Raw genomic sequence first — 22,502 nt, 5'->3', positions numbered from 1 at the left:
ACCAAGAATAGCAATAGCATTTAAACTTATATACCGCTTCACAGCCCTCTCTAAGCAGTTTACAGAGTCAGCCTATTGCCCCCAAATAATCTGGGTCCTCATTTTACTGACCTCGGAAGGATGGAAAGCTGAATCTACCTTGAGCCTGGTGGGATTTGAACTGCCAAATTGCAGGCAGCCAGCAGGCAGCAGAAGTAGCCTGCAGTACTGCATTCTAACCACTGCGCTACCACGGCTCTAAAATTCCTTCGTGCTGGGCAGAGAGGAAGTGTGAAAAGGAGATTAATAACTCAGCTTTAATTTTGCTAGGTTCAGCGTTTCTCAACTTTGGCAGCTTTAAAATGTTAGCTGGGGAATTCTGGGTGTTGAAGTCCATACATCTTAAAGCTGCCAAGATTGAGAAACACAGTGCTAGGTATAAGTTAATCTGGAAAATTGCTTTGGCCAGTTTTCTGTCTTACTAGCTGTAAAGATTGTTCTAGAAATCCAACCGTTTCCTGAGTTTTCAGCCTTGAAGGACTTGACAGTTGGAAACAAGCTTTCACCTAAAGCTGCTTGTATAAAATTAGGCCGCAATGAGAAGTAATAGCAGAAGTTTGCAGGAGTTACTCCTCTAAACCCCAAAGTGTGTGAAGCTTTTCTGCTGTGCAGAACTTTTAACAACTTAGTTAAAGAAACTAGAACTAAGCAAGGACTCCAAGGGAAACCCGGAATCAAAATTAAGATTATACATCCAAATTTTAAACAGAGGAGAACTGGGACTAGGAACTGAAAATAAAGGTGTGACCACTATCTAGTACAGTGGTACCAGCGGTGGGTTTCCAATATTCATACCACTGGTTAGCTGCGCGCACGCTCGCTTTGCACATGTCTTCCATGTATGCGCCCAGCCTTCCGTGCATGCGCTTTGTTCAGCGCACGCCTTCCGTGCATGCGCCTGGCCTCGAAAATGTGACTAAATAGGACGGCATTAGGCCAGGGCAGGTGGGCAGGCCCACCTGCACTCGCCACTACCGGTTCGCCCGAACCTGTTCGAACCGGCTGAATACCACCTCTTGAGTGGTACCTTGGTACTCAATGTTAATTGGTTCTGGGAGGCACAATAAGTACCAAAAATGATGAGTGCCGAACAAATTTTTCCCATAAGGAATAATATAGTGAGTCACAAGGCAACTGACAGTGACAAGTTCTAGCTTGTGTGTTGAGTACTAAACAAATAATGAGTACCGGGACAAAGTTTTCACATCAAAATGCGTTGAGTACCAAATCCAAAGCAGTTGAGTACTAAGGCACCACCTCTTCTAGTTACGTTTGAAGAGAGGAAGGATGATCTGTGTAATCTGGGCTGCGGCCAATAGTGTCAGGCTGTGAAGTGGAATGCCGTAAGCATGAAACTGGTCTAAAATGGCCTGGTTCTTGTGGAAATGTGGCCGATGGATAAGCGGCTGATCTGATAACAATGCCTAATGGCTGTTGCTTTATCCATGCCAATTCTTTGGTTATCCTCTCTTTTCCCAGACTGAAAGTTATACTTTTAATCGGGCCAAGCTTTTGAATGTGGGCTTCAAGGAAGCGATGAAAGACGAGGATTGGGACTGCATATTCTTCCACGATGTAGATCTCATTCCGGAGGATGATCGAAATATTTATACGTGCGATCAATTTCCGAAACATGTGGCTGTTGCCATGGACAAGTTTGGCTACAAGTAAGCTTAAGCTTAAGGCTAGTGATATTTCTTTCCTAAATACGTAGCTGCTTCCCCTTCCCTGTTCTTAATACTCTTTTCGGGAAAAAATAGGTATTCAGAAAGGGAGCTTTCTTTCAACTTTCCATTTAGAAATAAGGTGCAATTTGAGTGATTAAAACCCTGGGAAACCCTGGGTTTAAATCCTTCCTCAGCCATAGAATTTAGTGGCTGGAAGTCATTGTTTTCCCAGCTTATTTCTTTCTTTCCTTTTTTTTTATTTCTTTCCATTTCTATTTTGGAAATAGGGTGCAATTTGAGTGACTTAAGGCCAAGAAAACCTGGGTTTAAAATCCTTGCTCAACCATAAAATGGACCTGCTGGCAGTCATTGTTTCCCAGCTTATTTCTTTTTCTTGATTCTTTTTTCACTTTATATGGCTTCCCATGAAAATGGATTTTTGACAATCCAGCCCCCAAATTCGGGAACATAGCCGTGAACTCGGGACCTTGCAAAAATACCAATAGAGTTAGGGTCAAGCTGATCTCTGCAAGGAGCATGTTCCACAGGGCAGGTACAACAACCGAAAAGGCTCCTCTCCTGGTCCCGCCAGATTACCGTATTTTTCGGAGTATAAGACGCACCAGAGTATAAAATGCACCTACCTTTTTTGGTGAGGAAAAGAAGAAAAAGAAATCTGCCTCTGCCTCTGCCTCTAAGCAATTTTGCCTCATTGCAGCAAACAGCAAACAGCCTGCTTTACTTTCATTTTCGTTTTCAGCATAGCTTGATTAGCACAAGGGGGAAAAAAAAATCTGCTCCAGCAATTTACCTCTTTGCAGCAAGCAGTAGAGCCTTGCGCAAAACAGCTGAGAGCAAATAAGCTGAGCGTCGGAAGTCCGATCCAATCAACTTGTGCTAATTAGGCTGTGCTGAAGCTGAAAGGAGCTGTTTTTTCTTGCTGTTTGCTTGCAAGGAGGTAAACTGCTGGGAGGGAGAGGCCAAAGGGTGGGGGCCAGTGGGTGGGCGGGGCTACATTCGGTGTATAAGACACACCTAAATTTTCACCCCCTTTTAGGGGTGGAAAGATGCTTCTTATACTCCGAAAAATACGGTATATTCCTTAGCTGCTAGATCTGTAAAGTGCCTCTTCTTCCAGATCTAATAGGCGGGTGAGGCAGTCTCACGAATGATCACCAACTCCTTCATTTGCAACCAAAAAAATACCGGCAACCAGTGCAGCTTGCAGAGCCATGTACGCCGAGGGCCTCTCGAAACTGCCTGCGCTACCATATTTTGAGCCAGCCGCAGTTTCTAGATTGTTAAATTGGTGGCATAGGAACCATCAGTAGAGCCTTGAACTCTAGAGGAAAAGTGATGAAAACAACGCCTCGTTAGATGGGAAATCTTATTGACTATATTGGCTTGTCTGATTAGCAGAGAGGAAAGGCAGCTGCTTTCCATCAAACAAGCGGAGGAGGGAACTTTTAGATGTCCTGGAATAAGGAGTATCAGCCTATCCATTTTACGATCAATCTCAAGACAGGGAAACACTCAGGTGCTGTCTAGGATTGGTAGCGTATGATGAGACTGTCTCGAAAGCCCCAATGGTACAAATGCATTGTACCTTTTCCTTTTATCCGTGTGGTGGGAACCAGCTCTCAACGAACTTTCTCGCTAACAAAATTGTGAGCTGGGGTAGGAATGTCAGCCCCACAGGTTTCTGCGCCCGTTTTAAGTTTTCAGAACGATTCTCCTTGTTGCACGGATGCTGCCTCTTGTAAGCAAATGTTCTCCTTCACCGTTCTTCTTGGCAGGCTTCCCTACAAGACGTATTTTGGAGGGGTTTCGGCACTTAGTCCAGAGCAATATATGAAGATGAACGGATTTCCTAACAACTACTGGGGCTGGGGTGGTGAAGATGACGACATCGCCGTCAGGTATGACTTTTATTGACAGGTCCGTCGCAATCTGGGCTGGAAGCAATTAGTCCAAGGAAGGACAATAGCAATAGCACTTAGACTTATATACTGCTTTACGGTGCTTGACAGCTCTCTCTAAGCAGTTTACAGAGTCAAGCCTATTGCCCCTAACAATCTGGGTCCTCATTTTTCCCACCTTGGAAGGATGGAAGGCTGAGTCAACCTTGAGCCTGGTGAGATTTGAACTGCCAAATTGCAGGCAGCCGGCAGTCAGCAGAAGTAGCCTGCAGTACTGCACTCTAACCACTGCGCCACCACGACTCAATCCCCTTCCACTCATTAATCATCGTATTAAGAAGTCAGTAAAAAATAATAGAAGATGTATTCCTACTTTCAAGTGAGACTCCTTTACTTAGGCAATTAAGGCAGCAAATAGAAAAGAATAACAAAGTTGGAAGGGACCTTCTAGTCCAACCCCCTGCTTAGGCAGGAAACCCTACACCACTTCAGACAAATGGTTATTCAATCTCTTCTTAAAAACTTCCAGTGTTGGAGCATCCACAACCTCTGGAGGCAAGTTGTTCTACTGATTAATTGTTCTGTCAGGAAATTTCTCCTTAGTTCTAAGTTGCTTCTCTCCTTGATTAGTTTCCACCCACTTGTCCTGCCCTTGGGTACTTTGGAGAATAGCTTGACTCCCTCTTCTTTGGGGCAGCCCAGGGGTGAAATCCAGCAGGTTCTGACAGGTTCTGGAGAACCGGTAGCAGAAATTTTGAGTAGTTCGGAGAATTGGCAAATACCACCTCTGGCTGGTCCCAGAGTGGGGTGGGAATGGACATTTTGCAATATCCTTCCCCCAGGAGTAGGGAAGGAATGGGGATTTTGCAGTATCCTTCCCCTGTCAAGCCCACCAAGTCACGCCCACAGAACCAGTAGTAAAAAAAAAAATGAATTCCACCACTGTGGCAGCCCGAGCTATTGAAACACTGTGTTTGTCTGTTTGTTTTGTCTGTTTGCTCCCATTCTTCCTATGCAGGTTAAAAAGCCAGTTTCCATCTGGAGTGTGGTAATGGGGCAATCCCTGACTATATCTTTGATTCTAGAAGCAGCCATGCCTGTTGCGATCACTTGCGAGCTTCTGCTAATATTTATCCTCCCTCTCCTGCAGGGTAGCCCTAAGTGGAATGGTGATCTCTCGCCCATCTATTCAGTATGGCCGTTATCGCATGATCAAACATGGACACGACAAGGGCAATGAACAGAATCCCAAGAGGTGAGCAGAAAGAAATATTTAAGAAGGATTTGTAGACGGAAACTGCTCCTGCCATCAAGTGCAGTTCACGTGTTCCATACTATTCCCCCTCTTCTTTTTCTTTTCTTCTGTCATTCTTCTGTCCATAACAGCCATGACATTTGCAAAATCTTCTGGGCCTGGATATAGACCCACTATAGGTACCACTATATAGGTACCACACTATAAGGGACACAGTGGCTCAGTGGCTAAGACGCTGAGCTTGTCGATTGAAAAGTCGGCAGTTCAGCGGTTCAAATCTCTAGTGCCACGTAATGGGTGTGAACTCCCGTTAATTGTCCCAGCTTCTGCCAACCTAGCAGTTCAAAAGCATGTAAAAAATGCAAGTAGAAAAATAGGGACCACCTTTGGTGGGAAGGTAACAGCGTTCCGTGCACCTTTGGCGTTTAGTCATGCCGGCCACATGACCACGGAGACATCTTTGGACAGCGCTGGCTCTTCGGCTTTGAAACAGAGATGAGCACCGGCCCCTAGAGTCGGGAACGACTAGCACATATGTGCAAGGGGAACCTTTACCTTTACCTTATAGGTACCACTGTGAGTAACTTTCAGAGAACAATTTTGTTGTGTAGATGTAGCAGTCAAGTGAACTGGTCAGTTGCTCATTTATTCTCAAATCCGTGCTCTCTGATGGGAAGTTGTCAGTGTGTCGAGGATTGAAGTATTGCATAAGGATAAACTGACACCACAAAGAAATCTGCAGAAAAATGGAAGGGCAAGGAAGTAGAGTGTAGTCAAGACTCACAGACAGATGTTTTTCAGTCTCCCTTGATTGTTAATATATTTCTTGCCAGAATGCTTTTCTTGTGCAAAATAATATGGACTAGAAACCTATAGCCTTTAGAAGAGCAAATGTAAAACTAAGTAAATTTAAAACTTTCATCTTCCTTGCCTGTTTTGTCTTTAGTAATAGAAGCCATAATTGGTAGTAATCATCTATGTCAGGTTCTAAAAGCAGTAACCCTATAGCCATCTTTCTGCGTCCTTTGCGATATGAAATAGTCCCTTCTATCTATAGATCCAGTTTGTTGTTTCACCCCAGTTACTTTCTCTCTTCAGTTCTTTGTCTTTACCAGTAAAGGTAATCCTTGTTTAGTGACTGCCTAGTCTAGTGACTGTTCATAGTTATAGCAATAGCAATAGCCCTTAGACTTATATACCGCTTCACAGTGCTTTACAGCCCTCTCTAAGCGGTTTAGAGTCAGCCTATTGCCCCAACAATCCGGTCCTCATTTTACTGACCTTGGAAGGATGGAAGGCTGAGTCAACCTTGAGCTGGTCAGGATCGAGCTCCTGGCTGTGGGCAGAATTAGCCTGCAATACTGCATTCTAACCACTGCGCCACCACGGCTTAGTGATAATACAGTGATGATACAGTTATAATGGTAAGAAAACAGTAACTTTATGGCTAATCCTCACATTTACAATCTTTTAAAGTAAAGCTGAAGAAAGATAAACAGTCATGGTTTCACCGAGTGACCACGTCACTTAAATGACTGAGTTGCCAGTCCCAATTATGGTCACTTAACGAGGACTACCTGTACCAATTCTCCCGTTTCCTAGCCACCGATTCCTGTATCCCTCACTCCTTTCCTTCTTTGTTCCTTAACTCCAGCTGCGATCTGTTTTCAGATCAAGAACAGTTGTCTTTGGAGGCGGGCAGGGAAATACTGACATGACTGTTTCCGGATTTATTGCTTAAAATGAACGCTTCTGTTCCTGCCTTTTCTTGCAAACTGTTAAAAGCCTTAGGAATTTGTGATAGAGGATGCATAAAGCTTCTCTTAATTTGTAAATACGGGAAGCTCTTAGAAGTCATAGAATCATAGGGCTGGAGGGGACCTTGGAGGTCTTCTACTCCAACCTCCTGCTCAAGGCAAGAGACCTTATGTCAAACGGCTGTCCAGTCTTCATGGGGAGAGAGGAGGAGAAGCTTAAGGCTGTGATGACCAACCTATGGTACACATGCCACAAGTGGCATGTGGAGGCATTTCTGCGGGCACGCGAGTCGTCGCCCTAGATCAGCTCCACCGTGCATGCACACGCGCTTCCCGCAGGCCAGCTGATTTTCGGGTCTCTGCTGCGCCTGTGGGAGACACGCGTGTATGCCCATGCCGCCCCTCCCCTCACAGGAGTCTCCACGTGGCCCATTTTGGATGCCAGGTAAGTAGAGGTCTCACATGGAGGCCTGGAAGGGCGAAAAATGGGCCTACCGGAAGTCCAGAAACAGTCTGTCTCCAGCCTCCGGAGGGTCAGAGGAGGCCATTTTCACCCTCCCAGAGGCTCCAGGAAAGCCTCCAGAGCCTGGGGAGGGCAAAAAAAACAGGCCTCCCGGAAGTCCAGAAACAGGGTGTTTCCGGCCTCTGGAAGGCCGGGGGAGGCCGTTTTCACCCTCCTGGACGTTCCAGGAAAGCTCCAGAGCCTCCAAAACCTGGAAAGGGCGAAAAACAGGCTTACCTGAAGTCTGGAAACAGGCTGTTTCTGGCCTCCAGAGGCTTCAGGGAGGCCTGCTAGGCCCAAAATGGGGTGTGTGTGTCGCACGCTCATGCGTGGGAGGGTGGGGGAGTGCGGGGGGGTTGTGCAAGGGGGTTGCGCATGCATGCACGGGGGAGGCATGCCGGGGAGAGGCATTGCATTATGGGTGTAGGCACACGCGTGCGCTTTTAACACCCGAGGAAAAAAATATTAGCCATTACTGAGCTAAAGCATCAATTCTTCCCAATGTCTCCTGCAGATTTAACTTGCTGGCCAAGACGAGGAGAACCTGGAAACAAGACGGCATGAACACCCTGGAGTATCAGCTGCTCTCCAAGGAACTCCACCCTCTCTACACCAACATCACTGTGTTCATTGGGACTGAGAAGGGCATGCGGCACACCACATGATGCATATCCGACAGGAGTGGCACGGGGACAGGAGCCCCATCCTGCCACTGCTTCCGGAGGGACGAAACCAAAGATTCCAGCGAGGAATATCTTGCCCAGAGTTGAGTGGCTGTATCATATTCTGACTGCCGAGTCCAGCCAGGGTGCAAATGAGGATTTTACACAGCCCCACCCCACCCCTTTACCCCAGGTTTGGGCCTTTTTAACCCTGGGGATCGAGGTGGGTTCTGACCTTTTCCTGGGATGCCTTCTGAACCTTGGCTGGAGGAGCGGCGCTGAAGTCACGCGGGGCTCCCTTAAGCAATCCGAATTTTCAGAGCTGTTGTGCCAGAGTTGGCTTTTTTCTTATTAAAGTGCAATTTATTTTAAACGTAATGGCCAAGTGAGTGGCAGTTTATTTATTTTTTCCCCATTATTATTATTATTATTATTATTATTATTATTATTATTATTATTATTATTATTATTATATTATTATTATTATTATTCGTATTTCTATGCCGCCCACTCTCCGAGGACTCTGGGCGGCTTCCACCAAAGAGTATACTAAATAGCATATTGCCCCCAACAATCTGGGTCCTCATTTTACCCACCTCGGAAGGATGGAAGGCTGAGTCAACCTTGAGCTGGTGAGATTTGATCCGCTGATCTGCTGAACTAGCAGTCAGCTGAAGTAGCTGCAGTACTGCACCCTAACCACTGCGCCACCTTGGCTCATTCCCCCCCCCCCCCAAAAAAAAAATCCCTCTGGAGTCTGGTTCTAGAAGGAAATGATTGAGAGTCAGATCTGAATGAGTGGTACTCTTTGCCAGGAGAGAAGCTAGGGGCTGCGTTCGGCTAGAAGGCGAGAGACATTGGATGAGAGCCAGCACTAGTGGCTCAGTTTGTGGAGCTGACTGCAAGTTGACACATTAACCTAGGGGTAGTTTCTGCTGAAGCGAGAGCCTAAGTGGTGCTAGAGGAGGAGTAGGCTTGCTTGTATACCTTGAGTAGGGTCTAGATCAGTGTTTCTCAACCTCGACGACTTTATGTGGACCATGCTGGCTAGGGTATTCTGGGAGTTGGAAGTCCACCCATTTTAAAATGGCTAAGGTTGAAAAATACTAGTCTAGATGAGCACGATAAAAATTAAATTAGCTTCAGTTTATTGGGGGGTGGGGGTTGCAAATACTGTGGCTCAGAAAACACCTTCGTTTTCATTCATCTGTTACTTTGCTGCATATGCCACTCTGGTTTGGTTTTACTATTTTCAGAAATATACTTTTTCGAGAGGCAACTGGATTTTCTGGTTTTTGTTTTTTCCCTTGGAAGACATTTCGCTTCTCATTCAAGAAGCTTCTTCAGCTCTGTCCCTGAAAAAGAGCTGAAGAGGCTTCTTGGCTGAGAAGCGAAAAAACATCTTCAAAGGAAAAAACAAAAACCAGAAAGTCCAGTTGCCTCTTGAAAAAGCACCTTTGGGACAACCAGGACCTGGATGACTGAGAATCTCCATAGACATTCAGACGGTAAGTTTCAAAGGAGTCTGGCCAGTTCTGAGTTCACATAAATAAGAGTCTGGTCAAACATGCAGGATATCTACAGTTTGTAACTTGGCAAATGGATACTCAGCAATTTTTTTTTTTTAAATTTTTTTCTAGCTTTTGTCATCTGAGTTAACTCCGTTTGTTCTGTCACCCTTGAAAACGAGCGAATAGGCCCGTTTGCACTTCCCAAGCGAGTGGGTGGCAATAATCTTGCACTGCAGACTTCCATCTGTTACCATTTCGTGGCCACCTTCAATTTTTTCTCTCTCTTCTGCTGCTAACAGATTACGGATTTTTTTTTCCCCCCTTTTCAAAAACTGCCTCGCAATGAACACAGCAGCGACCTTTATGAATAGATTTGTATTTTTAGCATTTTTCAGTTATGCAAAAAAAAAAAAAAACCCTCTGCAGGTCAGATTTGACAAGAGGACCTTGTACTTACTCAGAAGACCAAAGATCGATCTAGACCAGCAGATACACCAGTCGGGGCACAAAGACCATATATGATCCAGGTACTGAAGTAAGAGAGAACCAAGAGAGAGGGATGCCTTTTCTGTCATAGTTGGAGCAGCACGGCAGCAGTCTGAATTCTGTTAGCTCTATAGCAGGGCTCCCCAACCCCCAGCCCATGGACTGGCACTGGGCCGTGTGAACAAGCGAAGCCCCATCCATGGGATGCAGGTAGCACGTGAAATCACGCCCCCTCTGTTCCACGGAAAAACTCTCCATGGAACCGGTTCCTGGTGCCCAAAAAGTTGGGGACCACTGCTCTATAGCACGACAGGAGCAAATTCACTATCATGCTAAGTGACTTCCATGATGTTTACATATTTATTTTCAAAAAGGAAAAACTTTTAAAAAAAAAAAAAAATGAACAGACAGCTTAAAAGGAAGCTGAACAAAGTCAGGAAATCAAAAGAGAAACTTGGGATATAATCTGTACTTCAAAATAGGGAAGTTTGAAAAGATACCAAGTGTGATGAATAAGCTCATCAAGGAAGCAATAAAACTTCAGAAAACTTCCTTCAGAAAACAACAGTATTACTCAAATTGAGGGCAGGAGGGAATAATCTGGTGCAAGGAATGTAATTTGGTGGCTAGGGAAATGGGGAAAAGTCTCTGGGGAATACTGCCAGCATAAAGACTTAACAGGAAGTTGTGGTTCGAATCCTGGCCTGAGCCAACCGTGGCTTGCTTTACTCTGGGTTAAAGGGTTTTGTGAACACACCTAGTGTCTTGTGTTTTAAGTGCCCTTAAAAAATACAGCCAGAGACCCTTTCGGACTCCTAAATGGCAAGTTAGATAGACAGCTGAGAAACAAATTTCCTCAACTCTCTTCACTCTTCACCATTTCTTATCAGACCTTTTCAGGATGGAGTTTGGAAAAAAATGGTGGTGAATAAAGGGTGGAGATGTGTTAATATGTACTGATCTTTAACAAAACATTCAGCCCAAATATCCATGCTGCTTCTATCTGTTATTGTTTATTGCAGATGGAAATTGGAAAGTAACCAATGGTTACCAACGATCCCTTAAAAAAGGAAACGGCATGTTAAAATTAACACAGCAAGTTTTGCTAAAGAATGATAGTTGCTTCTGCAAAGACAACTTCTACCTTGCTCTTCTTTGCTTTTAAATGTTTTGAGCGTATAAAATAAGCATGTGGTTCAGAAGATTGAAAGCTCCTGTGGAAATGCTGCTTGCTCATGGGACAACATGATTAAACCACCTAAGGTGCTTACAAGCAGCAGGCAGAAATAAACATAGGAAAGGGAAACCTGCAAATGTCACTATTAAGGTAACACGTTCTAATCTAAGCAAGTTTGAAATTGGAGGGATGAGGTAGCCATGCCAATTAAAAACTCCTGCCCTGCTATCTTTTCATACCAATGCATCATTCCCAATACGTTATGTACAGGTAATCCTCAATTTACAACCATTCATTTAGTAACAGTTCAAAGTTACAACATTACTGAAAAAGGGGATTTAGGATTGGTCCTTGCACTTACAACCATCACAGCATCGTCATGTGATCAAAATTCGGTCACTTGGCAACCATGTGTTTACGATGCTTGTAGCGTGTGGGGGGTTGTCATGTGATCATTTGGGACCTTCCTAGCCAGCTTTTAACAAAACAAAATCAATGCTGGAAGCCAGATTAGCTTAATGACCACGATTCACTTAATGACTGCAGTCATTTTTTTCCCCTTCACTGTGGCAAAAATGGTTGTAGGCACGCCTCACTTAATCACTTAGCCAACAGAAATTCAGGTCCCAACTGTAGCCGTAAGTCAACAACTACTTGCACACTGACTTGCAAGTTCACTTGTTGATTGTAACCCAAGATCTCTGCATTGTTGTGGGCATTTCAAATAAAAATGTCTTATTGATTGGGGAAGAAACTGAAAAAACTGCCAGAAATAACACACACATTTAAAGAATAAGTTAACGCCCCACAAAGTTCTGGTAGGCTGCTTTGTGTCTATACAAATCGGGTATCCCCGTTAGGAGGAGCACCGACTTGTTTTCATTCATGCCCTCCCAAGAAAAAACATCTCCCAATCCCAAACAAGCCAAATCCACACTACTATCACCAGAATAGGGGAAGGGGAAGAAATTAATTGGAAAAGAATTCTCCACCACTCCCCTGTTCGAAATGCATGGAAGTTAACAGAACCGTTAATTTGGTAGCAGGGGTTGATTGCTGCTAAAAACCTGGGGAAGGAAAGTCAGATTTCCCCCACCAAGCAATGTGCATTGGTTTTTTCCTCTGACTTGCAGAAGAAACTGGGTGATGATGGAATGTCCACTGGGAGGACAGCTTTCCAAACTGGCCTAGCTATGGCTAGGCTGTATTGAGCTCGATAAATTAATAGCTATTATTAGGCTGTGTGGAGACTATTACTCCAATTAGCTCATTATTATCTAGGCAGATATTTTTCTGTGCTCCTTTAATAATGTATATAATCCATTTTCTCAACCCCCCAAATGCACTGGTGCAAAATATTATCAAAGATTACCGCATTTGAGCTGATTTGGCCCAGGAAGCAAGTTGTAGATTTCATGGCTTAGCTAAATAAACTTACTTAAAGGGAGGGAAAGGTGATAGAGGAATAAATACCCACATCTCAGGGTGTGAGCCTATAAGGATACATGGCAGTTGTTCTTACGGCTCTATTGTCAAGACATTAGATTGAAGTAGAAAAAAGTAGCACACATTATATCATCCTAGGCCGTGTATTGCGTAGAAATTATTAACTGGAAGAGAACCTGGGGCTGTCAAAAACACGGGGATCAGAAAAGTGTGTGTGTTTGTGTGTGTGTGTGTGTGTGTGTGTGTGAAGTTTGATTTTTTTTCCCATGAAAAACCTGCTTGTGATTAAACTAATCACATTTTCATGTAATATCCTCAGAATGAAAAGAACATTATATTAGCGACCACAGCAATACATCAAGAGTAACGATAGCGGAGTCCAACATGTGGAATTCTGTATTTTCACTGTATATAATCAGACAAGACTAGAAGTTGGAAAGAGAAAATCAAGCTAACCCAATCAAAACAGTAATTATCTCAAACACACACCCTGAAACACCGGGGATGTCACCCATTAGTCAAAATGGTGAATTAAAAATGAAGGGACTTGAGCAGATTAGACATTAATATCCTCAGCAACCCTATATATAGGCTATGATTTGTACAAGCTAGGCAAATTGCAAATTTCCATTTTCTTCCCTATTTGTCACTTTGAGGTACAAGATGGTAAAATAGCTCTCCTCAAGAACCAAAAATACGCTATTATTTTTGTTACCTATTCACCAAAGCAAAATACAGGTCTCATGGCATAAACCCAGTGGGGATCTACAGTGAAAGACTGACAAGGTAGATGGTGTGTGACTGGTTAACCCAACATGCTACCCTTAATCCAAATCTAAACAAATCATATTATGACTTAGTACAATGTATGAACCTCTCCTATGCTTTTAGCAATTCCTTGCCTTTAACCATATCAGCCCAGGGGAAGTAACAGCCCTATTATCACTTTTTAAATCCAAATGGTTTTTAAAAACCCGTGTCAAGTTTATGCTACAAGTCGTCCTGCTTACCTGAATTAACTTTATAGTGTTAGGGATTGTATTTACAGCAGCTTTTATCCCCCACCACTCTAATTTGATCTTGCTTAAAACCAATCTCCATTGTCATTTTTAAAATCCCCCAATTAAAAATCGGGCATGAACCCTCGGGCCTAATCCAGGTAATTTGCAATTAAACCACTGAAACAGGAAAGTCCACATTTCCTTTGGTTTCCATTACTTTTTCTTAGATTTATATCTAACTGGAATGAACAGATTTTTTTTTGCAATGACAACCTTTCCTTGGGTGGGGTAAGTTAAAATTCAAGAAAATTAAAAATCTACAGAACCGAGAAATCATTTCCTTCCGTTGTGCACCTGCACGCACTACATACTGTTGCGGTTCCTCGTTTCAGCTTGTGAAATATTTGTTAAAACACAGCACAAGAACTGTATTTGCAGTTACAGCTACCCTGTGGCAACTAGCATTTCAGGTAATCGGTACCAAGATAATCACATAAGAGGCAAGTTGCAGAAGATGGAAACTACTTCCTTCCTTTGTAAATTGTGTGCATCTAGAAGAATATAGATGGATGGATGACAAAGGTGTGAAAATGTGAACTCCATGGTGGGGAGGGAGAGACAACAGGTAGGCAAGCAAGAACACAGAATCCTTTGATGCTCATTTCTAAACATTTATCATTTAAGGAGGGCTTGCTAGCTAACAATACATTCCCAAGTTTAGCTTAAATTCTAACTAATGTCAGCTCAGAATCAGCATCCAAAACTGCAGGGTGTTGCAACTTTTGTGATGCTTGTTGCTGAGTGGCAGTGCCTGAGGGTTCCGTTTCCAGCAGAAAGTTCTTCGCACAAGTATCAATGAACGCCAATTTAATATATTTTTTTTAATCCACTGTGAAATTGTTCTCGAGTACGGCTGTGACTTTTCTTCCCAGTTAAGACTTGCCTATAGCTATCGGTGTCTCCATAGCCCTCCTCCCTAACTGGCTATCTATGCCACTCCACCTCTGCAGTAATACGTCTTTCCAATTTCTTTTAAGTAGCAGCAACCTGTGCAAGGTTATGTACCTTGTTGTAAATAACACAACAAAGCCTTGCAGCCTTGAGAAAACTTAAATACCGTAAACCTGTGTCGATGGCGAAGTATGCTTTGTTCCAGCTTTCTCTAGGTGGCAATGGACACTTGCAGGAAACACTGCAGCGCCCTCGCTCCAACCGATCCGAAACCTAATGAGCTGTCTCCTTATTTCAACCAGGCCTGTTTGCACTTTTAAAGCTAGCCTTTATGGCAGATTTTCAGGAAACTGGATCCTAATATCAAATGTCAAGCTACAACGTACCTGTGTGTTATGTGTAATGACAGCTAAGCGCAAGGCTAATATAAACACAGAGTGTGAAACCTGTAGCTCTCCGGATATTGCTAAATTAGAACTGTCATTAATCTCTGGACATAATGGCTGAAAGCCCATGGGATGGGAACGTCACAAGTTTCTTAACCCTGATCCACTGGAATGAGTTTCTAGACTAAAAAAGGCTGTGCGCCATAGACAAAAGCCACATTCAACCACTTGGTATTTCCACTGAGGCATCACCTTTGGTCTGACTTTAGCCAGGCCTGGAACTATGTGTCCTGCACTAGAGAACAAAGAGGCGAACACCTCGTTCCAGAGCAATCTGCTGGTGCTACAATACTAACACAAAACATCTCTAACTCTGGTCAGACACTAGCACTTTTCTTGACTGCATAGTATGATAGCACTAAGCACCTGGTGAGTAACAAGAAGCAAGTGGAAAGTGGAGATCTGTTCTCCAGGAGACCTTTGGCCTTGGTGCATCGGTTTCTTGCCTATCCAACAGGGAAAGGGAGGGAATGGGAGGGGGAGGGGGAGGGGGGGAATACCCATATGAAGTTAATATATTGGTGCATGCTTGGGTGCTAAGGTTAAGGACCAATCTCAAGTGACAATGAATAGTGATATCGGGTCACATCCCTCATTCTCTGCACAGCTTCCAAACTTCCTATTCAAGAAAGCAGAATCAGACGACTGTGCAAAGATGCAAGAGCTCAAGTAAGGCAGAGTTAACAGTTCACAGCCATGGTCCAGCTCAGGTCCCACTTTGCCACCTTTCCTAAGGTAGCCTGGCACGTGTGGTTCCACCCAAGGATGTCAGAGCACAGACCTAGGCACTATCCCCTGGCATACACATAACAAGAGGCAGGTCCAAGATGGCTGCGCATGAGTCAGCATAAACATTCGCTGGTTGGGGCAACCCTTTATTTCCAAGCAGGGAGGGAGTTTTAGCAGCAATTCCCACGGGACCACACAGGCCACCAAGCCCATCAGTCCATGTAGTGCACAGGAGTCTGTCTGTCCGTCCAAGCACAGGATGTTGAAATCTCTCGCACCAGGGAAGGGAATGGCTGGCAGGCCACATGTCGCTGAGTGAATCAAGAGGGGCTGTGGCCAGGAAGGACCGCATGTCAGAGAAAGCACTGACTGAAAAGGGGAAGGCAGCATCCAGTTTGCAAGGGCGGCAGGATGCTGGCTCCACATGCTTCCCCCTCTCAAATCCCCCCTCCCTCCCGCGTTCCCACCCCATAATGCTTACCACTGGCAGCAGGGTCCTGGGTAGTAGCAGGACCTGGTCTCCAGACTGGCCATAGCCAGGCAACCTGACCCATCCCACCCCAAGTCCTGGCCCACTCAGATTCTCGCATGTGGAGAAGTGCTCTATGGGCACTAGTTCCCTGCCCTACAGTTAGTCCCGGCCCGTCCAGGCTCTGGTGCAACAAAGGAGTGCTCTCGCTGGGCACCGGCTCCTAGCCTGCCGGGCCAGTCCATCATCAGGAGCTGGCAGCTGTGCCCTGGGGCACACAGACGCCCATCAGTGCAGTCTCGTCAGTGTCTCGGTGCCCACGGCCACGAAGTGGATAGTTGAGGCCAAGTCCCTCAGGGCGTGAGCCGCCAGCAGTCCTAGTCCGGAAGGCCGAGGCGCCCAAGTGCAAGCCGGAGGAGCCCAGCCCAGTGGGGTTGCAGTCCAGATGGCGAGGGCCCAGAGACACCTCCATGGCCTCCGGGAGTGGAGGAGATAGCGGGAGTGGAGGGCGCTGGTACGGAGGGTGCCCGCTCGGGGGGAAACATGGCATGGCCTGACTAGGTGTGGGCTTATGAGGTAAGATGTGAGGAATACCCTCGTTGTCACCGCTGGCCCAGAGACGCATCTGCTGCTGAGGAAGCGCCTACAGGAAAACAAGAGAAAAGAGGGATCATTATAGAATGGTTGGACACAGGAAGGGGGTAGCGTTGTTACTTTTAGGACTAGGGTTTCAGAGAAGACCTGCAGCCTTAAATGGCTGGGGCTTGGCATCCAACATACCTGGGGACTCTGCATCTCACAGTCAGCATGCACTGTGCCCATGTTGCTGTAGTAACGATTGCTGTAGCGGTAACCACGGTTGTCATTGGAAGAACCACTGGAACCACCTGTGCGAAAACAGGACAGTGGAGAACGGAATACTCACCAGATGGGCTAGTATGAACTCCCCGAGCTGAAGATGGAACAGGAGTGCTGGGGACATAAGGGGAGGAGGAGAGCTAGAAAGAAGGGGAGGGGAGGGGAAGGGAAGGGAATGAGAGATACATACCCGAACTGGACACAGAACTGGTGGTGCTGGTGGAGTGGCTATGCTCTGTTCCCAGGCTTGGAGAGGTGCTGGCACTCGTATTGGTGCCCTCATCAGCAGTTTTCTTGAAAAAGTTATGCTGCAGGGCATAGAAGGGAGTGATGCGGCTACGGGGTTCATAGTCCAGCATGCGCAGCACTAAATCCTTGAACTTCAGGTAATCAGAAGGCGAATGGCCCTGCTCTCCTGAACGGCGTCCGCCTGGGCCCCCACTCTCTACCCCTAATACTTCATGCAGCCGCCGTGTCCCTGGAACCTTGTAGTCCTAAAAGAGATCAAGCAGCAGGAAAATTAATGGAAAGTTGGAGAGAATATGCAATATTCATTACTGTACAGAATCAAAATGTTTTCTTTTAACCTAAGTTCCAACAGAAATAATGTCCTTGTCTCCTTCAAGCAAAAGGCTTAACATGACCCTAAAAGCCAACCCAAAGAACAGCATGATGGCTATTCCTCAGCTTAGCATTTTTGAAGTTGTTTCCCATACCCCCTTTTGCATGCAAGAAGTCCGAAGGAAAAAAAGACTAGAATGTGAGCAGAAAGAGAGCAGAGAAAAGATTTAATCAGCACAGTCCGTGTATTTTCTTCCCCTTACTTTAGATAGTGCTCTACAGGAAACCCATTTCTTCAGTGTTGGTATATTAGAGCAGACTTACAAATATTATTATCATCCTCACTTGACGTGCACTGATCTAATATAGCAGGTAGACCTTTACTGCAGTTGGCTACATTTTCTTGAAAGGCAGCAGAACTAGGAGTTAGAAGGACCCCCCCCCCCCCCAAGATCCAAGAGTTGCGCAGAGTTATTACCTTCCTGCCATCTTTGCCCCGCCGGAGGACCCAGCCCCCCTCGGGCAGCTTCTCAAAGTATTTCCGAGCCTTGGGAGCCTGCTCCAACATGTGAGGTGGTGGCAGTCCCAGCACCTCCACAATCCGGCTCATTTGATCCGCCTGCAAGAGAAAAGGGATCACAGGATCAGGGGCAGCAGGTGACAGCCACAACTTAACATTTTAACAGTAACAGAGTTGGAAGGGACCTTGAAGGTCATCTAGTCCAATCCCCCTGCTCACCCAGGAGACCTGAACTACGGATTCGAACCGCCAACCTTTCTGATCGACAAGCTCAGTGTCTTAGCCCCCCGATATGAATTTCTGATCTCCTTATTTCTTCAATGACCTCTGGGATCCATCTATAGGCTTACTGACTTAGAAAACTGGTCATGGTGCTCAGACACATCCAGTATTTTCAACTCAAAATAACAGAGATTTTCGCTAAGCTCCCTGACGAGGGACTGGTGGCCCTCCCAACACAGTTCCAATTCCAGTTGCTGTTGAGTTGTTTTTTTGATCTGTAAAGACCACTTTACCTCATTGGCACCACTAAAGAGGGGCTCTCCTGTATGCATCTCCACCAGAATACAGCCTAAGGACCACATGTCGATTGCCAGGTCATAAGGCATGCCTAGCAGCACTTCGGGCGAGCGGTAAAATCGGCTCTGGATGTACTGATAGATCTGCAAGGTCAAAGATAAAGAGATGATCAAACATCTGTACTGAGAGTATTGGAAAGTCAAGGCAGATGCAATTCTTCTCTGTGGTTCTCTTGTCAAATGGTTACCGAATCAAACGAACTCCCAACTAGGCAAGGTCAAAATGCTGAAGATCTGAGAATGAGGAGACCTCTTCAAGCTCAAAATGTGCCAAGGTGAACCAACAGAAAGACGTGGGATCAAGCCCTGGGAGACAGTTTCATGGGGCAGGTTAGAGCTAGAGCAGGGGTCACCAACCTTTCGGATCTCAGGGACCACTAAATTCATAATTTTAAATCCCAGGGACCACTAATATGATCTGCCTAATGACCAGCTGGCTAGGTGTGGCTAGGTGGTCATGTGACTGGGTGGGTGTGGCCAACTTGATGTCACTCACGTTGAGGGGCACCTCGCCAGCCTCTACTCACCCCTCCCCTCCCAGCCACTCCTCGCCTCCCTGCCCAGGCTCCTTAGGGCCCCAACAGGAAGCAGTTGTTGGAGCTAAGCAGCCACCACGAGAAAGGGTTGGCAAAACAGTTCAGTTCAAATTGGATCTGACCGAGAAGGAGGCTCAGTAGAAGAACCTCACCGAGGACTACGAGCATAGGCTTTCCAAGCAGAGGGAAGATCTGTGGGAGTGCAAGGCCAGGTACTGGTGCCTGGAGGCTCAGTGGACTGAGATAGTCAGCCAGTTCCAGGCTTCCAGCTCCTTGCCACCAGCGGCACTTCCCTCCAGCCTTCGCCCAAAGCCCGGCACCAGGAGGCCAAAGCAGACCCCAAGTCAGAATTTCTGTCCTCCTCCTACCCACACAAAAAGACCCCGAAAGGGGAGACTCTCTACAGCAACACAAACGTTCATCACACGTATCTGTCTCAGGGGCCGTAGTTTGAGTACCCCTGATTTAGTGCAATATAAAAAATGCATATAATTTTTCTGCAGACCACCAAAATTTTCTCACGGACTACCAGTTGTCCCAGACCACCAGTTCGTGACTGCTGAGCTAGAGAGTCACTTACACGCTGGCCCAACTGGCAGGAGCTGCCGAAGTCCACGATTTTAATGGCACTGCGTTTGGGGTTGCAAAGCAGGATGTTTTCAGGCTTGAGATCACAGTGGATGATGCTGAGTTCAGGTGTTGCCAGGAAGAGCAGCGCAGTGCACAGCTGCTGAGCAAACTTGCGAGTGAGATTGAGAGAGACGCCACGGAAGTTGGTGTTACGAAGCAGGTCATAGAGGTTGTAGGACAGCAACTCAAACACCAGGCACAAATGGCTCCGGAACATGAAATGACGCTTCAAGTGCACTGAGGACGTAAAGAGAGCAAAGTGGTATGACAATACTGGTCAGCCTGCTACAATTCTGTTATTGTTTTGGCAGTATCCCACTGAAAGAACCTGGTTTATAAAGTACTTGTGTTCAGTACATAAATAAATACCATCTCACTGACAAATTTGTCTCTAGAGTGTGGGGTCCCCAAATCCCAGAACATACACTGGTACTTGTCCGTGGCCTGTTAGGAACCAGGTCGCACAGATGGAGGTGAACGGTAGGCAAGCAGACAAAGCTTCATCTGTATTTGCAGCTGCTCCCCAGCGCTACCATCACAGCCTCAGCTCTATCTCATAGGAGTGCGAACCATACTGTAAATTGTGCATGCGAGGGATCTAGGTTGCACGCTCCTCCTCCCTCCACCCCCATCAGTGGAAAAATTATCTTCCACGAAACCAGTCCACAGTGGCAAAAGATTGGGCACTGCTGCTCTAGAGTATCATGCCAGTGAAATCCTGTCTTATCAAAAAGTATGCTGTTGGCCACTTCTCTCCATCCTGTCTTTAATTAACTCCTCCAATGCATGGAAACTTATCATCAATCTCCAGTCCCGGCTACATCTTATTTAATGTTTCTCAACCAATTCCAGAATCTCTCCCTCCTGTTAAGAGAGTCCACTCCCACAAACTCTCACCAATGTAGTATTTCATCTCAGTGTCATGCTGGTTCATGAGCTCCAGCAGCCGCAGTTCAATCTGAGCCTGACTCAGAAATGCTTTCTTGTTCTTGATAATCTTGATGGCTACCCATTCCTGAGCCTGTTGATCGTAGGCCTTCACTACCTACAGGGGCAGAAAAAACATAATAAAATTACCTTGTATTCAGCAGCTTATTATTTATTACTTTGGTATATGCCACCATTTCTGAAGACCCCAAGTACAGCATAAAATTAAAGCACAATCAGTCAGTATCAGAACGAAAAAGGCCTTGGTGTGTCATCATTTGGACAGCAGAATCTTCAGGGATCCCCAAAAGCGACTCCTAGAGCAGGATTTCTCAACCTCAGCAACTTTAATATGGGTGGACTTCAACTCCCAGAATTCTCCAACCAGCATGAGTGCACATCCTATTAATCTTCCTAGGATTCAATGGCACAAACCTAACTCATATAACTCTGCAAAATGAGGCCTCTATCAACTCAGATGATCGTGCCTAGATTGTATCTAACTGAGTGAAGTAGGCTGATTTGATCCTTTAAATGCTACATGAAGCCCAACAGACAATCCAGCTTGGTTTTCCCTAATAGGGTGCCAAAGAATTGAGGACTTTGGTGCTGGAGAAGACTCCTGCGAGGCCCTTGGACTGCAAGGCGATCAAAATGGTCAGTCCTAGAGGAGATCAACCCTGACTGCTCTTTAGAAGGCCAGATCCTGAAGGTGAAACTCAAATACTTTGGCCACCTAATGAGAAGGAAGGACTCACTGGAGAAGAGCCTAATTCTGGGAACAATTGAGGGCAAAAGAAGAAGGGGACGGCAGAGAATGAGTGGCTGGATGGAGTCACTGAAGCAGTCGGCGTGAGCTTAAATGGACTTCAGAGGATGGTAGAGGACAGGAAGGCCTGGAGGAACGTTGTCCATGGGGTCGCGATGGATTGGGCACGACTTTGCAACTAACAACAACAAATAGGGCTACTGCTGGATGGTTGTCCACAGATTCAGTAACAATGGAGAATATCTTTCACTGCTCTTACGGTCCCAACGTAGGCACGAACTTGAGGCTTTCCCTATGTTCAGTCACATATATTTTTTTCCCACACCACAGTTGCTCTACTTGACTCTTAAATCATATAATCTCCCAGAGCTTCTCAGAGTTCTAATATGCTCTCTTAAGCTGAGGGCCAGAGATGGGTCACTCAGAAGCAATTCTGTCAACCCCGTTTTCCCCGAGTTTAGCAAATACTCAGTAATACTGTCCATTGGAAACCAACAAGAATCATTAGGTACTTGAGGTGGACCAATCAAACAAGTCCTTCCTCAAATAGGTGCGGGGAGCCAATCAATTCCACAGTAACCAGAGAGTGATCCTACCCCTAAGACTGTGTCTTAGTGCTCCAAAACAAAAGCCAAATAAAAAAAGTTGAACATGTAGACACCTATTTGTATTGGGGCCACAATCCTGAACAAGTCCATGAATGTCATGGTGGTCATGAATTCAGAAGCTGCATCCCCATCTCCTAATTAAAGGAAAACTGAAATTCCAGTACCAACAAGCTTAAGTGGGAATAAAGCTGGTGATAAGGAGTCCAAGACAGTGTCAATATCCCTAGCTTGTCACTAAGGTCTAAAACCACAATTCCACCATGGTACAAGTGGTAACAAGTGGAAGTAATTGCTCAATAGAGGAAAACAGTCAAATTTGCCAACAACAGTACTCTTTGAGAATTGGAAAAGGAAACTTAGCTTAGAATGAAGTGGAAATACAATTCCTAGTTACTTACAGGAGACAGGATTTACAACCTTACAGGGACAAATGACCAGTCCACATAATATAGTACTGTTTCCTGACAGGCGAAAAGTCTGTGGGATTTCAAGCAGAAC

At 45.5% G+C, this 22,502-nt stretch overlaps 2 protein-coding genes across 6 annotated transcripts in view; one reads left to right on the top strand and one right to left on the bottom strand.

The window, feature by feature from the left end:
• LOC139321279 (beta-1,4-galactosyltransferase 3-like) overlaps positions 1 to 8,179 on the top strand; it is a 29,234-nt gene extending 21,055 nt beyond the window's left edge. For both annotated transcript variants that reach the window (XM_070949948.1, XM_070949949.1), the window contains exons 4-7: positions 1,519 to 1,706; positions 3,503 to 3,625; positions 4,776 to 4,880; positions 7,654 to 8,179. In XM_070949948.1, the coding sequence (XP_070806049.1) occupies positions 1,519 to 1,706; positions 3,503 to 3,625; positions 4,776 to 4,880; positions 7,654 to 7,804 (567 nt within the window). In that variant the 3' untranslated portion in view covers positions 7,805 to 8,179. The remainder of the gene's footprint in view (positions 1 to 1,518; positions 1,707 to 3,502; positions 3,626 to 4,775; positions 4,881 to 7,653) is intronic.
• LOC139321278 (dual specificity tyrosine-phosphorylation-regulated kinase 1B-like) overlaps positions 1 to 22,502 on the bottom strand; it is a 45,865-nt gene that overhangs the window by 2,077 nt on the left and 21,286 nt on the right. For 3 of the 4 annotated variants that reach the window (XM_070949946.1, XM_070949945.1, XM_070949947.1), the window contains 7 exons: positions 20,598 to 20,745; positions 19,651 to 19,937; positions 18,472 to 18,618; positions 17,915 to 18,055; positions 17,066 to 17,369; positions 16,798 to 16,904; positions 15,999 to 16,660 (listed from right to left, as the gene is read on the bottom strand). In XM_070949946.1, coding sequence (XP_070806047.1) covers positions 16,265 to 16,660; positions 16,798 to 16,904; positions 17,066 to 17,369; positions 17,915 to 18,055; positions 18,472 to 18,618; positions 19,651 to 19,937; positions 20,598 to 20,745 — 1,530 coding nt within the window. In that variant the 3' untranslated portion in view covers positions 15,999 to 16,264. Of the gene's footprint in view, positions 1 to 15,998; positions 16,661 to 16,797; positions 16,905 to 17,065; positions 17,370 to 17,914; positions 18,056 to 18,471; positions 18,619 to 19,650; positions 19,938 to 20,597; positions 20,746 to 22,502 lie in introns of those variants that run through there. The other variant, XR_011600763.1, reaches the window with a different exon arrangement.

This window comes from Pituophis catenifer, unplaced genomic scaffold (assembly GCF_029215685.1).
Source record: "Pituophis catenifer annectens isolate HBS135680 unplaced genomic scaffold, rPitCat1.0.hap2 SCAF_9, whole genome shotgun sequence".
Lineage (NCBI taxonomy): Eukaryota > Metazoa > Chordata > Lepidosauria > Squamata > Colubridae > Pituophis > Pituophis catenifer.
This window is presented reverse-complemented; position numbering and strand designations above follow the sequence as displayed.